The sequence below is a fragment of the Aythya marila genome (genome assembly GCF_965140915.1).
Source record: "Aythya marila genome assembly, chromosome: 4".
NCBI classification, from domain to species: domain Eukaryota; kingdom Metazoa; phylum Chordata; class Aves; order Anseriformes; family Anatidae; genus Aythya; species Aythya marila.
Genome location: NC_139045.1, coordinates 34,779,246 through 34,795,222, shown reverse-complemented (window position 1 = coordinate 34,795,222; position 15,977 = coordinate 34,779,246). Strand labels below are relative to the sequence as shown.

Genomic DNA, 15,977 nt, shown 5'->3' with positions numbered 1-15,977 from the left:
GGCTCAGCGCTGCTAAAGCGGGCACAGGATGAATTTGAGGGCACAAATTCATTCCTAGAGACCGAGAGCCCAGGCTGAGCCCCCCGCCTCCGTCATGTCCTGACCCGCCGACACAAGAATAAGGCCCCCGACAACCCTCAGCCCAAGCCCGTCTCTTCGCTTCAGGTCGAAGTATGGGCTTGACTCTTGATTTTTTATAGCACCACTATCATTATTTTTAAGCTATAATATGCGCGAGAGATGAATAGCACACTTAGTGGATTTATTTGGCACGGCCTGTTAATTCTTTCTGAGCAAATTAATAATAATTCTCATCTGTCAGCGTGAATTTAATGCAGGCTAAAAAGTCATGGGAAGTTTTCTTCAGATGGAAGTCCATTCAAAACAGAACAAAAAAGATGACTGAGAAAAAAAGCTTAATAAAGACTTTTTTAAACGAAAACCACTCAAGGCTTGACTGTTAATCAAAAGAACATTACTTACCTTACTCAGCATCGCTGGAACCAGAAGCTGCCAAAAGGTTTTAAAAAGGCACCCTTTTGTCTTTCTTTACAGTCATAATTTATAAAAGAGTTCAGCTGAATTATTGGCTATAAATACTCTTTTCTCTCTGCTAATATATTGTGCTTCTGGGATTTTGTTCAGAGCAAACATTTTGTTACTAAGACAATAAACCCCTAAATTTGGGCTTCTGAAAAAATTTCAAATGCGTTCCCAAACAGCAGCTATGCAAACAACACTGCGATACCATCTTAACGAACTAAATTGTGAATATTTGCACTGATATTGAAAAATGCATTGAAATTTCTCGCAAAATTTAATTTTTAAATACAGAAAGCTGCTGCTTGCAGTACACTGGGGCATATTTATTTATAAGTCCAAGCTAAAAATTCAAATGGGATGAATTACCAGAGAGTTTGCTGCCAAAAATAATAGCTAGACAAGCACAACTTACTATAGACATGCAAAATTTTAAATTACAGAACATACAGGGTAGTGGTTTAATACACATACTGTTACACTGGGAGAGTGTTTTTTCTACATGCAATATGCACCTTACTTTAAAAAAAAAAAAAAAGTTACCTAAAAATCTGCCCAGGAATGGTACCAGTAAGATTTGAATGTTGCTGTTTTTAGAACAATGCCCTGTTAGATACTTTAAATGAGATTATTTGGGCACGTTTATATATGACTGTATAACAACACACAGCTCTTTATGCCCTTCGTAAGTGGAGAGGCTATGTGTTAGCGCCGTGCATCACAAATACACGCTGCCCGATCTGAACCATGATCAGGTCAAGACTCCACAGCCTGCAGCACTCATGTTCCGCTGACTCACAAACACCTCATGTATCACAGCTCCGCGATGGTTTTACATTGGGAAGGGCCAGAAGGAGAGGAGTTTGTAAACACAGGGTGGCACAAATACGAGCGTGCTGGGGAAGTACTGCTCCCACGTTGCTGTTAATGGGGCTGTGGGATTTGACTCCGGCTTGGAGAAAGAGCCGTGCTCGATGCTTGTAGGCAGCTGAGCTGAAAAGACACAGACTTCCCACGTTAACACTCCATGAGCTGCATCAGAGTTACTGTATTAGCTGGCTGAAATTGTCATACTCTTATTTTTAGTACACTATTATGCCTCTGGGATATATTTTATTTATCGAGGAATTGGACCTAAACAGAGATGTTATACCATTTTCCTAAAGGGCACTTCAGACAACTCTGCGAGTACTTGAAAGGCTGTACACGTGTTCTGGAGAAGGGCAGAGTGAATGCATCAGCCAATACTGTACATGCATCTGAGTACTGAGCCACTATTTGGAAATCACAGTTTATTTTTCAGACAATCTGAAACAGAAATATATAAAATATTTCACTGGAAATAAAAGGTTCTTTGTAATTGTTATAAATATTGAGTTCCTCCTGAAATTATTATAATTTAAAGCAACACCATGAAACAGAGCAGGCAACAGTTTGCTGAAGATCTTGGCAAAACATATCACACCAGAATTGATACATACATTTTACATGCTGCCATCAGCACCAACGCTGGGTGGAGGCTTTGGCTCTGGGGCATCAATGCAGACTCGAATCCCGCTCCGCAGTGCTACGTTGCATCGGACAGCTAAGAACGCAGAGGAGGGTTAGACTCTGCTCTTGGAAAAGCGTTATCTTGACTCTGGATTTTTTTCCTAGAGAATTCTTTGATCCCCGACTGAGATGCAGTTTTTCCAGAATCCCTTAGCTTTAGCAGCTATATATACAGCCTAGATTACCACCAAGGCTAAAGGAAACCATCAGCAAAGGTAGGACTGCCTGATGGAGCAGCAGTGACCGTGATAGATCCGACAGCCAGCTGCAGGCCCACATGCGTGGTGGCACCATGGCACAGGGGAGCAGCAAGTCCTGATGAAGAACATAGGAATAGGAATTTGTGTGTCTAAAGTTCTTCAGTGTCAGGTTGAAGATAGGGGAAAAAAAGACATTTTACTGCAGATGTCATCAAGCACTGCTGGTGAGAAACAGAACTACATGGGGAAGGCCCCAGGAAATGAGAGACAATTTTGGAACACCGGGTATGGGCTGTGCAGCAGACAAAGGACGCTGATTGGGAAGGACTGCAGTCACAATGCGAAGGAACGGACAGAGCAGAGACCTGTAAAAGCTTTTGTCAATAGAATTTCATACCCAATTATTGTCACGGGACTCTCAAATTTTATTTTCCACAATTCCTCTGGCAAAAGGCCAGTTCTCACATGACCTCCATAATTTTTTAAATCGTATCAATGAAATCATCTTTCCTTCAAGGCAGCCCATTTTCTTCCTGTTAAGAGTTGATTTCCTTAAGAATTTGGAAGCATTTCATAAGAAAACTGACCATAAATAGTAATTTTTCCTCTTACAGAGATGAACATCTGCATACTGACATCTGTAAGCCTTTGATTTCATTACAATTATACTCACTGGAGACCACCCATGGCTGATGCTGTCCAGAGAGGGTTTTTTCTTCTTCACTGGGTGAAAAATGGTTTTGCCAGGTGGCACCTCTGAACACAGGTAAAGAGCAGACAATATGCACCAGCACAGGATGCCTTGGAGACAGACGGCCTCTTCTGTGTGCTGCGGCTGCTAAGTACTGGCTGCCTCTCTGAGCAGGGATAACGAGTTCCTAATCTCTTGCTTGCTTCCAGTCTGGGCTAGCAACACAGAGCCAGAGCTGATTTGGACCTGCCAGATATGTTAACAGTTAAATAGGTTATTTTAATAGCCATGTTGTTCTCCTTGATTATATTGCTTTTCAGTAAGAGTTTGCACTGACTTTTTTTTTTCTTTCTTTTTTTTTTTTTTTCTCTTAGGTGGGCTGAGCCCAGCTTCAGGAGAAATACTGAAATCTAGGAACAGTACTTTACTTAGGAAATGCTGATGTTGGGATCAACTCAGTGGGGCTCTTTTCTGCACAATGATGACAAAGACCTTCAGTCTACCTGCCCTCCATGCCCAAAACAGCAGTCAGCAGGGTAGGTGGCAGGGAACAGAGTGTGATTCAAGAGCAGTTACTGCTCATTTCGTTGTCAGTCTTATAGGTCACTGGCTGGCAGAAATCTCTACAGAAATGCATCTAAAAATATTTTGAAAACTTGGCCTCCACTGATGAGAAAATTAAGTGGTGACTCATGCTCCCATCAGCTCCAGACTTGATTACTGCAATTTGATGGACTGAGAAGCCGATATTCCACTGAGACTGCAATTTGCTTAGGGGAGCAGCTGAGAGGCCTCATTGGCACCAATTGCTTCCAACACATCTCTCTTGTCCTTTTAATCACTAGCAAATTTAATTTCACTTCTCACTGAAGATCTCACTCTCCACCTTTCTGGCAAAAGAACAATTTAGAGGCTGATTTTGTGACCTCTGCTACAGCTCTACATGCCAGCATGAAGCAGACCTGCCTGTAGCAATGCGTCGCACCTCTATTTCCTGGTGTTTCCTTTTCTACTCCTGCAAATCTACACCCACTGGATAGTACGTGTCCCTACTACTCATGATTACTTACCATCAGGTAGGGTGTTCTCTGCTGAATGAGAATTGTAGAGTAACTGTACATAAAAATTTCAAAAAAATGAATTCAAAATGCCTCCTCAAAAGAGCTCACAGTCTAACGATTGCAAGTGATACGTGGTTCACAAAAGAAAACTGCAAAGAGGAGACAATCTCCCTCTTCAGACATTGTGCCAGTCAGATGCCGTACCTTTGGTCTGGGAGACTGGGGCTACCCGTGGAAATAGGGACAAAAGAGATTAGGTTTGTTACATGCTGGAAAGAGCAGGCCATCAAATATAAAATATAAAATACTCTTTATTTAACTCTCTTCATAGGCTACATTATCACAGAGCATTGTTAGGCAGGGCTTTTCAAACAGCTTCCCTTGGGAGCCTACTCCACAGCTTAACAGCCTTTTCATTGGAGATGTGCAAGTGAAACCAAGGACAGAATTTAGTCTCTTGTCTATTTAACGTGTTTGCAAAGGTCTCTGTGTGCTCTGGCACTTTATAATAATAGTAATATAAACACATTTGGATTATAACAGAATGGTGAAACCGTGATTTAGCCTCTTACTGTGTTGTAATTCCCAAATGCATCAACATCTATTTAAGTGCAAAATAGTCCACAGTTTACAAATACAATGCTGTGATCATCTGCTCTAAAGGTATAAGAATACGATTCAATACAAAAGACGATTCGGTGTCTGAAATTTCATTTTTAATGTCAGAATAACAGCAAAAAAAAAAAAAAGAGTCTCTTTCTCCATATGCAAACTGGCAAAAAATATATACCAGGGACTTGGTCCTTTCTAGTATTTCTACATATGTAACTGCTCATATTTTATGCACGTATGCACTTACACATAAATAAAAGTGCTTGCAGACAGACAATATTTCATCTTTCCTTCTAACCTCCTGCTGTCGAGATATTTTCACAGAAAACCATACACAAATAAAAGTTCCTCTTTCTCTGACTGCTAGTATAACTGAGGGGACTACTTCTGTAAAACCAAACTGCTAGATTACTCTCCTTTTGGTCCATGAACAAGCACAACTGCCCAGCTTCTGCTGAGACTGTGGCTCTTCTGTCATATAACCTATTCACACGAGCTAAAGGATATATAAGAAGAATTACAACCAGAAAATAAAGATCTTGCTTTTAAATATGTAAAAAATGATTTATCTTGGACCTATTACTGGGGTCATCATAAGCTTCTCAATTTACTGCACAAAAGGGAAAATTAAATGTTTGAATAACTCAACACAAGGTGCCAAGATTCCCTGTGAACTCTGAAGTGCTGTTTTATTGTCTTTTTTTTTTTTTTTTTTTTTTAGCTCTGATAATGTTAAACAGGATTACAGATATGTAAATTTAAGTATTAATGATCAAGAAAATCTGTATGTTTTATAAACAAAGTCCTCATTTGTCACCAGTTTTGCCTGGTTATGTTCTATACCAGATCTCTCTGTTAAATTTAAAGCTAAAAAAAAAAACAAAAAACAAAAAACCACGTTTCTAACTCTCTACTGAACAATTGTTGGAACTCAATGAATTAACTTCCATTTGATTATAATTTACAGTATTCTGAGAACTTTCTTTCCCCAAGTTTAGTTCATAAAATATTTCAGTACAGATCACAGATTTTTTTAAAGGACAAGCAAACAATTTAAAAGCTTACTCACAAAAACAAACAAACAAAAAACAAAACAAAAGGTAATAGAGGTAAAATGTTGACCTCAATAAGTAATTGTATCTTGTTTTCCTCTTTGCAAAATTAAATTCAAAATCATTCTGTTTATTAAGGACATACCAGCATAGCAAGTCAGAAAACAAACATCTTAATAGTCTTTAAACATAACAGAATTGATATGCATTAATAAAGTTTCATTAAGTATGGATTTAATACATGTATTTCAGTTTTGCTTCATATTCCCTTTAGATCAACACCTCCAACATTCATACACAACATTTACGTTGCCCCAAGCAAAAATGACTTTGTAAAGGCTTTAACAGAACTCCACCTTAAAACAGTCTGAAATATTCTTAAATGCAGAAAGTATGTAACAAAGAAAGGATGTTTTCAGTGGAATCTAAGCAAGTTGTTGGATGTACTGAAAGTATGAGATTCAGTACACAGAGGTAGCTCAGTAAGGGTAGCTGCAGTGTTCTGACTATTTAGTGCCAACACAACCACACTAAATTACTGTATGCTTGAACTTGTCCTGTATATTAAAAAAAAAAAAAAAAGTCACTCTTCCTGGGACTGTTGCTTTGCCATTCAAAACCAATGGAAAGAGACATTAATTTCAGTGGGATTAAGTCCTTACAACATTCTGGATGTTCAGGTTTATAGCAAACAAAAAGGAGCTGTCCTGAGTCTGGACTCTGCTGCAAGGAGAGTTTTTAAGCACAGACAAAGGAGTTTTTAAGAAAGGGCCCAGGAACATGCATGTTACTCTCTCCCTCTCTCGTTACCTCCCAGGTTAGCCGGTTGGTGGATCTGACTGCCATCTAGGGACATACTAATCCAAACTGTGAGCTCACTGCCTGCTGTCCTTTGCATTACTGGCTAGTGAGAAGAGAGCACAGCCCTAGAGGACACTGGGGGTGTCTCTCAGCCCTCCCACATACTCAGTGTACAGAGTTTGATTCCTCTCCAGGGAATGGCAAGAATTCAGCTTATTACCACATCACGTACCTTTGTTATGTGGTTGTTTTATCAGTGACGACAATTTTGAATAAGGTGACAGTGTTGGCTCCTGATAGTTTCTCATACAGATGGCAACAGAGCAGTCTTGCACTGACAGACCATCAGGTAAAGCACTGATGATTGGTACCAGACTGCTTTCCTGTTATTCACGGGAATACCAGACTAGAAAAAACACACTAGGTAAACCAAAGATGATTTGTTTTTCAGTAAGGCAAAAGGATATGAATTTCACATGCCTATTCTCATTAAAAAAAAAAAAAAAAAAAAAGACCTTTAGCTTGCATAAATGCCTATAGCCCTACCAGAGCTATAATAATTTACATCTGCTAAAGATCGGCTCAGTCGCATTTGCTGCAATGTTACCTGTGACACACATGATGTTTCTGCACTTACATTGATCTGTGTTTGACCAATTTCTTTCATTCCTTTTAATGTTTTAACCCACAATTGCCAGCACAGCTTTTGCAGATAGGAACCCTCAGAGTCTAGTGTAGAGTTCTCTTCTGAAATCTCAGTCTCTCAGGCAAAATGCAGTGCTGGCTAGGTGCTTAAAACATATGCCTGTGTTCCCATCTCTTCAACTCTCCCATTAGAAATAGTATTTTGTATATGTTTTATATAGTTTCACTAAAAAAGGTAACATTTGATTTTCTAAAAAGTTGTGACTGATTGTCAAATTAGCTAAGATAGTGTTCCTGTTACTGTAAGGATCTTTTTAATTGGCAACAGAAAATAATTGTCAACTCTTATCCTCACAAACTATTATTCATTACCAATGCAGCAATACAGAAAACATAGCTTGGCTTACTACAATAAAGACTTTGCTTCAATATTAACATCCTAAATTCTGTCACTGTAGATCTCTGTGCATTGCACCAGGGGAAGAAAAACAAAAACAACAACAACAAAAATAAAAAAAAGAAAAAAAGAAAGAAAAAAACAAAAATGTGTTCTTCAGGGGTAAATTATAAAAGATCTCCTAGCTGCAAACACAAATATTTCACTCATAACCCAAGCACCAGACCATTTCTTTGAAGAAGCTTATGAGGCATTTAAGATATACAATGGCACAATATCATACAATGGAATTGAAAGAATTTTCTTGAGATACCATTAACTTTGAAGGAATGTCTAGACAACTGTGTCAACAAATGCAAATAATTCATGCTTCTCAGCTTCTATCCAATAGATGGCCCCATGCTGAGTATACACAAACTCAGAAGAAAAAGGCATGTCACAGTCATATGACTAGGGAGTGTAACAGAATCACACAGGAATTCAAGTCAATCTTGAAAAAAAACCTTCAAGAAAGCTCTTCTCCAGGGTAAGCCAGCAGTGGGATAGGCTTCTGGTCATTTTGGCTAGTTTAAAACAGAAACTTACAGCTGGTGCACCCTGGCATCAAAGCAGGGGTAATGGAAGGAACAGCTGCTAGTCATGACCTCTTCATTTCACTCTGTTAGAAAAATAAAAACTAAAGGACTCCAAAATACTGTACAACTTCTTGCAGTAACCAACAAAGTGGCTTCTGGAAACAATGCTTTTGCCAAAAATGCATCTGTAAGGCACTTAACAGGTATCGTTTTAATATATATATATATATATATATAATATATGTATATATAAAAATAAAATATGCACTGAAGCAACATTCACAAATACCCAGTTGTCTCAATTGTCTGTGTGTACAGTATAGTACATATATACATTCACTGTGACACAGGCCATCTCCATCATTATACCTTCACAGGTACTTTGGGCTGCCTGGTTAACTTCAGTGCCTGTGAACAGGGAAAGAAAAAAAAACATCACTTTTTTTATATTAAAAGAAGATCAACAGTACATGACAAGCTTTTTATTGAGGGTTGACAAAATGCTCCATGTACTTCTGGGATGGTAAGTTATCAGCATGCAGCTAATAGGCCACTCTATTTTGATGTTCTTTTTATCTCTGATAGCCCATCACAACCTCCTCATATACAGACAGACATAACAGAGGAACCTTAAGGAATACGGCTACATTGGCAGTGAAGGAAGCTGGGGTGGGTCTCAGATGTCTTTTAGAAAGCAACTGTTGGGACCCCAGTCAAGAAACCACCTGTGGCATGGATACAAGAGCTTCTGAGCTACTCAGGGTAAAGACTGTGATGAGAACTTCTGCAAACACTTTTTTGGTCCTTGGCCTCTTTCCATGTGGTTCAAAGCCTGCTCACAGCATAGTCACTGTAACAGTGGTGGATGTCATGCACCTTGGGTGTTTACACCTTCCTTTCTGAGGGTATGTAAGAGTAAGCCAAGTCCAGAACTGATCTTATGCCAGGTGACTGATGCCTGAGGATCTTGTTTAAAATGTCTGTAGCTTTAGTCTGCTCTTACCAAACGTTTTTACAAGGAGAGGAGAAACCCCATGGAGAAACGTTGAAGCAATGGCAGGGTCAGCCAATTATGGTAGCTGAACTACTCAGTATGTGACAGAGGTTCAGCTCAAATAATAAGTGGTCGTGTTTCCAGTTTGGCAGGAAGCACCCTCTCTAACCTAGGAGGCAAGCGTGACAGGCTGAAATGGGGTTAGGCTTTCAGCTGCAAATTTATACAGATGTGTGCACTGTGCAGGATGCCTTCTTTTGGTGTGCTGTTCAACAAAAAATACTTGGTGTTACTTGTGGCCTGAGAGGGAAATTCATCAAATTTGGAACCTTTGCTTTCCGTGTCCTTTTGAGGGAAGTGCCCTGACAGACGCATTTGCTTGATGGGTAAGACACTTGTTTCTGGAGGATTGTTGGCTAAACAAGCAATTTTCAGTCTGAGAGATAAGTCTGATGGGTCTTCTTGTTGTAGATATTAACCTTTAATAGTGTACATTTCAAGCTTGTATGCACTGCTGAAAAAACACTCTAGCACAAATGTAAACCCTTTAAAAAATCTAAACCTTTAAAAATAAATAGGCTATATTCCCCTCAGAAACACCAGCTTTCAGAAACTCCAGCATTTAACTATTGTTGAATCTAGCCATTTGAGATTAGTCTTTTGGATATTATTCAGCGAGAGACTTTGGAGAGAGACATCATCCCACATTTTGTTTGGGGAAACAATATTTTAACTTTGTAGTTTGGCAGATTCTGTTGCCATATTTACGAACTAGAAATACCGTACTGCAGATGAACCTCTAAATATTTAAATTCAATTTCATACAACCAGATCACATGTACTATCATAATTAAGTAAGAATGTCACTGCAGTTGAGTACTGTGACTGGATAACCGTCTCCCCCTGCAAGAGAGATGCCAAAACGAAACCAAGGTGTTTATAGAAAATAAACATCAAGGGTGATGATGACATGTTTATTTTCAAAGCGGGAGACCATTATCCAGTCACAATATTCACTTCTATTATACTTATTGCAACTGTACCAACCCCAACCTCATTGATTTTTCTTATGAGAGTAATTAAAATAACATTTGTGAATAATACAGAAGACCAACTGATAAATCTGCTGCAACAGAACAACAATCCCCTGAAGTGGCTCTATGGTAGCATTACAGTCTGATTAACACAGAAGGTTTATTTGAAGCTTAATGAATAAGAAACTAGTGCTGGTGAACTGTAAATCTCTCCAGTACTGGGCTGACTTTTCTGATGCCCTGTTTAAAGGCTGTGCTAACTTGCAGCAACTGACAGCAGCCCTTGAAAGCCAGTACCACCCCTGAGGACCAGGGAGGTCTGGATGAACTCCAGCCACACTCCTGGTCTTGGCAGCAGGGAGCAGCTAGACAATGAAGCCAGCATTGCAGGGATTGTTCTGCCACTGGTAGCGTCAACTTTGGGCTATCATTCTTCAGGAACAGCATGCAATTTTCTTTAAACAACCAGTCTCCTGATTATGTCTGTAATTATTTAATTTTGATAATTAAGTAGTTATCATTACATGAAACTGATGGAATCTCAAAATTAAATATGATTCACAATTGTCCATTTTTGGATGCTAAGATAAGTATAGCTTAACAAGACCTGATTTCTGGACTCAGTTCTGGAAAACTGGGACCTTTCCCACTTTTCATAACTCAGGTAACCAAAATGGAGCCACATACAGTGAGTAATTTAAGGATTAGAATTCAAGTTAGCAAGGTGATTTTACTGAAGTGAAGCTCTTACCTTTTGCCTAGAAACCATCCAAGATTTTATCGTTGGTACCAAAAGACTGCCAAGAAGAATCTGAGCAGGATGATAGATGAGTAAGGGGACAGAAATTAAGGACAGGTGCTCATATCCCGCAAATACTATCTTCAGCATTGGAATCCCTGCAGGCAGAAAAGCAGGAGACAGATTCTCAATTCAGATTTCGAGTCAAGGACAAAAGCAAAGCATTTTGCAAAACAACCCAACCATCCAATACCCTCCAAGAAAACAGAACATGAAGGCACAGAGGTTGTATATATATTAAAAAAAAAAAAAAAAAAAAAAAAAAACTACCAAAAAAATCCTGTAAGAAAATGAACAGCAACAACAAAAAAAAATACATTGCAGAGAAAGCTCTATGCCAGAAAGGAAGCAGTAGGGGAATGCCATAAAGATCTTTTCTAATTTTGCTGATAGCTGCAAACTCCTGCTGAAGATATGCTATAAAATACATCAGTGCTACAACATGATTGCTCAGTTGCCAAGCATAGGTCTGTACTGTTTATTTATAACCTTATCTTGCTATGCTGTTTCATATTTTCATGATTGTCCGCCATCCAAGCAGCCCAACTCCTGCTTGTAACCTTTTCTTCAGTCCATTCACCTCTGGAGGAGGGTTGCGTTTTCCTGGCATACTCCCTGCCAGTTAAGTACCCAAATAACATCCCTAGACTGATTCATATAGTTAAGTTGGAGAGTCAAGTATTGTGCAGGTGAGTGTTCACGTGTTAGAGAGTAAAACTCTCTGCTCTACCTGTATGTTTCAGAAGAGTGACAGCTTGAGAGAAAAAAGGTTTAGTGAGCAATATGAAGAGGCCATATGCAGAATTGGAGAGCAGCTGGAGTAGAGAAGTTGCTAGGTGTTGGAAGAGGTAAATTTTAAGAGAGAGACATAGGCCATTTTTCTGAAGAGCTTGAATTTATGCTCAACAGTGCTACTTCTATTAGACATCTCCATGCGTAATCTTCCCACTTGATGAAGTGATATGTAAGGTTACGTTTGATTTAGTTCTTGCAGTAATGAAACTGATTAAGCTGACACTGAACACTTAATTGTTCAAAATAGTCTGTTTAAATCTTGCAGCTTTGTTACCTGCTCCACAAAGCATGGGCAATCCTCACAACCATCTCTTGTCTTGTTTGACCAGTTGCAGACAAGAGTCGCTGCTAGTCCTCAGGACCCCCCTGAGAACATACCTTACTTTTTCTCTGGTTTACATGTCAGTCTAGGAATCTTCCACCAGCATCAACCTTGCAGCGAACGAAACTAGACAAGAGTTTTCACAGAGTTTATCTGCGTCTTCTTTCTTGGCAGTGACAATAAACTGAGCACTGTGGCACATGACCTTCATTCCCCCATTAGTAGATGATTTAGATCAACCAAATTTGCCATTAAAAAACCAACCAACCAAACAAACAAACAAAACAAACAAACAAACAAAAACTTATCTATGTCTTGAATAAATTTCTGTTCTCAACAACCTTTCCCTTAATAAAGTGTCTCCCTTCCTTTGGGAGGAAAGCATATCTTATTTGCTGGATATTTATGCTGCCAGTACCTCTTTATTGCTCACACATAGCTAAACTTGCCAAAATCTTCACAGTTGCCACAGCACAATTTCTTTTAATTATTTTAATTAGCTTAATCACATTAAACCACTAACAACCTCATCCCCATATCAGTTGCCTGTTCTTATGTGGCTATTTCCAGCAAAAGACTAAATCAAAAAAATAAAGGCTTGCATACTTAATTCAATATTAATAAATAATTACCCTTAAAACAGTATCAGGGACATATCACCAACACAATAGGACTGCTTATTATTAACACTGATTTCTAGGGCTTAGGAATATACAGTATTTTGATAGGAATTAAATGGGAATTTGCATTCTATTATGGAGTATAATTTACTTCAAATACCCATCATATTGTTTTTGTAAACAGATAATGATTTTATTGTCTGTTTCCAGTCTCAACTTCACCCTAACATGTCTTTTCCTGTTTTCTAACCACAGAAAAATAAACTAGAGTCCCAACCTATGAACACGTTATATTTATGTTCATAAGACAGGACCTGGCATTTGTCATCCATAGATTTAAAAACACTTCAGTATGCTGAACAGGACTCCAACAAAGAATCTGGGAACTCTAAGATGACCAGCCTAAGATCACACAGAAAACTAATGGTGGAGACATGAACAGAATGGATCCAAAGCGACTGAGGCATTCTTTAAGTTACTGTACATTTTCTGAACTGAAAGAAAATAGGAGAAATTCTAGACTAAAAGGTAAATTCTCTAGAGGAAAGCTATTTCAGTAAACTAGGAAAAGAAAATTAAAGTTGTCAAATATAAATACAAAATACTATAATTAGTGTGACAATGTAATTAGATTGCAGGGTGGAAAGAGGTTCTTAATTCACAGCTTGTTTAAATACATGTCACAACAATAGGTTCTTGTAAGCCACTAATGTGCAATTAAAGTTCCTGCTATTTACTAGGAAAAACTAACTGGTGAAAAGAAGAAGTAATATTTTTTGCAGGTAAGCAGTAGTTTAAAGAAAAGCAAATTCTCTGTTCCCTTTTTATGTACGTTCTGGTTTTTGCAATTTCAACTTTGCCAGCATGCAACTCTCTCCAAAACTATTTCATGACAGAGATCCATAGACTACAGTCACAAATGCTTATGTCAGTCATAGTACCACAGAGCTAAACAAAACAGCATGGGATTTTATTTTTTTTTAAATATTATCTAAACTTTTTTTATTCCAACATATAGCAACTGCAAGCATCAGGATGATTGATGATGTTTTTCATGAGCATAAAGCTCACACCAATTCCTTTTTAGGAAAAATTTTTTTTCCTCTCTTAAAAATATTAGTAACTGGGTGTTTGTTTTTTTCTTGCTTGTTTTTAAATAAACCATTTGAAAACAACAACAACACAACCGGAAAAGAATGAAAACCAAATCCCAGCTGATGATTGGGGTGCTGCTGTTTGCTGTACCTTAGAATGCATTTTCAAGATGAGACTATGAACTATCATTGTAAGAAGCTATTGTAAGAAGAGTTTAAATCTTTTGGATAGATGGCAAGGAATAAAGTTGCTAAGCAAAATGGAGCTTGCTGTCTTTATTTTGGGCTGTCCATTCTTCTTTTCCTCATTTTTATAACATATTGTCCTCAGTATTAATGGAGTATGATAGCTATATCTTTAGTCTAAGGTAAGTAAAATTTTGCACGGGATCAAATCACTTGTTGTAGAAAACAAGCCACTGGCATAGCTATAATTCTTGTTTCCTCAAAGTACACAGCAGACGCTCCCTTCCCCCGTGGCCTTCCAGTAACACTAGGGCATTTACTTACAGAATGGAGCATTCACATGTGTAAGGAATGACACCTGTAAGGATCTGTCATTCTGTTTTCACAGAGCCATTAAATCATGCTTATCTGCATTTCAGGGAAGTTGGACTGACTTTCTTGGGTCTTCATCCTGACTGACACTGACGGAGGAATGCTGGAATTAACAAAGGTTGTATACAGGCTGGTGAGTTTTAAGACTGCCGTCATGGTCTGAAGTCTCACATCACAGACACCAATCCATGCTGCTCCAGTTTATGAAGTTACAGGCTTCCAGCATCTTGGTTCAACTCCTCTGCCAAAGACCCTCACTCACTATGTCTGACGAGAGGACAGAGAGCAGAAATGGGGTAAAGGCCCACTGCAACTAAGACAGGGAAGTAATTCCTGTGACATGGGAGTACTGTTCACTTTTCTCTTTGTCTCCATCCTCATCCAGCCTCTTCCCATCACGCAACAACTTCGCACACCTGAGGAACTGAAGCAAGGAGGAGTGAGAAGACTGCTCATACGGTCTGGGACAGGAAAGTCCTGGTTGCTTTCCATTGCTCTAGAGTATCCCAATCTGGTCTCAAGGCTGTAGTTTATCAGCCCTGGTCTAAGGCCACTGTTCCTGTAGTAGTCTACAAAACGGAAAGCTATTTATCCTTCCTCCAGCTCTGCACCCAGTATAACCTCCCACATGCTCCCCTTTCCTTTTTGCTACTTTCATATTTTGTAGTCACCTTCATGAAAGGCCCATGAAAATATTATGCTGCGCTTCTCTACATTTAGTTAACTGTAAAATAATTATAATAAAAATCCTAAAAGATTTGAAGGTATTTTTAAGAGAATTTAAATATAGGACTCTTTTCATCTAGCTATCATGGCAGTAATATAAATGAAGCAAATTAATTTTAATGCTCCAAGGTACTGATTCTGTGTCACTGTCACTGACAGGATCCAACCAGACTTTATGAGATGGCATTTGACTTTATGGAAGTGAGCACTATGCACGCATTTACAATTTTACAGGGACTTTAAGCTGTCATGCTGAAAAATGTTTATAAAACATTAATCAAAAAATGCCTCTTTAATACAATGCATTGTCTGAAAGATGTTAGAAGGCACATATTGTAAATGGATTCTTTTTCTGACTAAAGTAATTTCTACCAAAAGCCTTTCCCCACTGCTATACAAGTACACAGCGCGGAGAGATAAAGAGCACTTTCTCAGCACATTACTACCTGATCCAAACACTTGGGAAATCACTAATGTACAGCATGCCATATTTCCGTGTCACACATGACACATTTGTCTAAAATTACCCAACAGAGTTTGACATTGCAGCATATTCCATAGCAGAGCTTTCAACTGACATCTGCCAAGTAAGAACTTCAAGTAAGAGCTTTCTTCTTCTAACAAGCAAGTAAGAGTTTTCTTTTATCCTATACCCATGATGGAAGTGATAAAACAATAAGTACTGGAAATCAGTTGTTTTTTTTTCTATTTTAATATGTTTATTTTATGCTCACTGGATGTGTAAGCTCCCCTCAAAGCAGTGTTTCATCATTTGCTGTTTTCTACCACATTGCGATGGATTCAGAGAACTTAATAGAACATTTTTATTACCACTGAAACATAGGCCATTATCTCTCACACCCAAAGCAGAATTATTGCTAGATGCTCTACTTACATACTTCACTGTATA

General features: G+C 38.5%; 1 protein-coding gene across 4 annotated transcripts in view; it reads right to left on the bottom strand.

Moving 5' to 3' along the window:
• Positions 1-5,344: 5,344 nt before the first annotated feature.
• The window catches only part of SLC10A7 (solute carrier family 10 member 7), a 142,927-nt gene continuing 132,294 nt past the window's right edge, over positions 5,345-15,977 (bottom strand). For 3 of the 4 annotated variants that reach the window (XM_082758875.1, XM_082758876.1, XM_082758878.1), the window contains 2 exons: positions 10,905-11,050; positions 5,345-8,533 (listed from right to left, as the gene is read on the bottom strand). In XM_082758875.1, coding sequence (XP_082615001.1) covers positions 8,489-8,533; positions 10,905-11,050 — 191 coding nt within the window. In that variant the 3' untranslated portion in view covers positions 5,345-8,488. Of the gene's footprint in view, positions 8,534-10,904; positions 11,051-15,977 lie in introns of those variants that run through there. The other variant, XR_014317373.1, reaches the window with a different exon arrangement.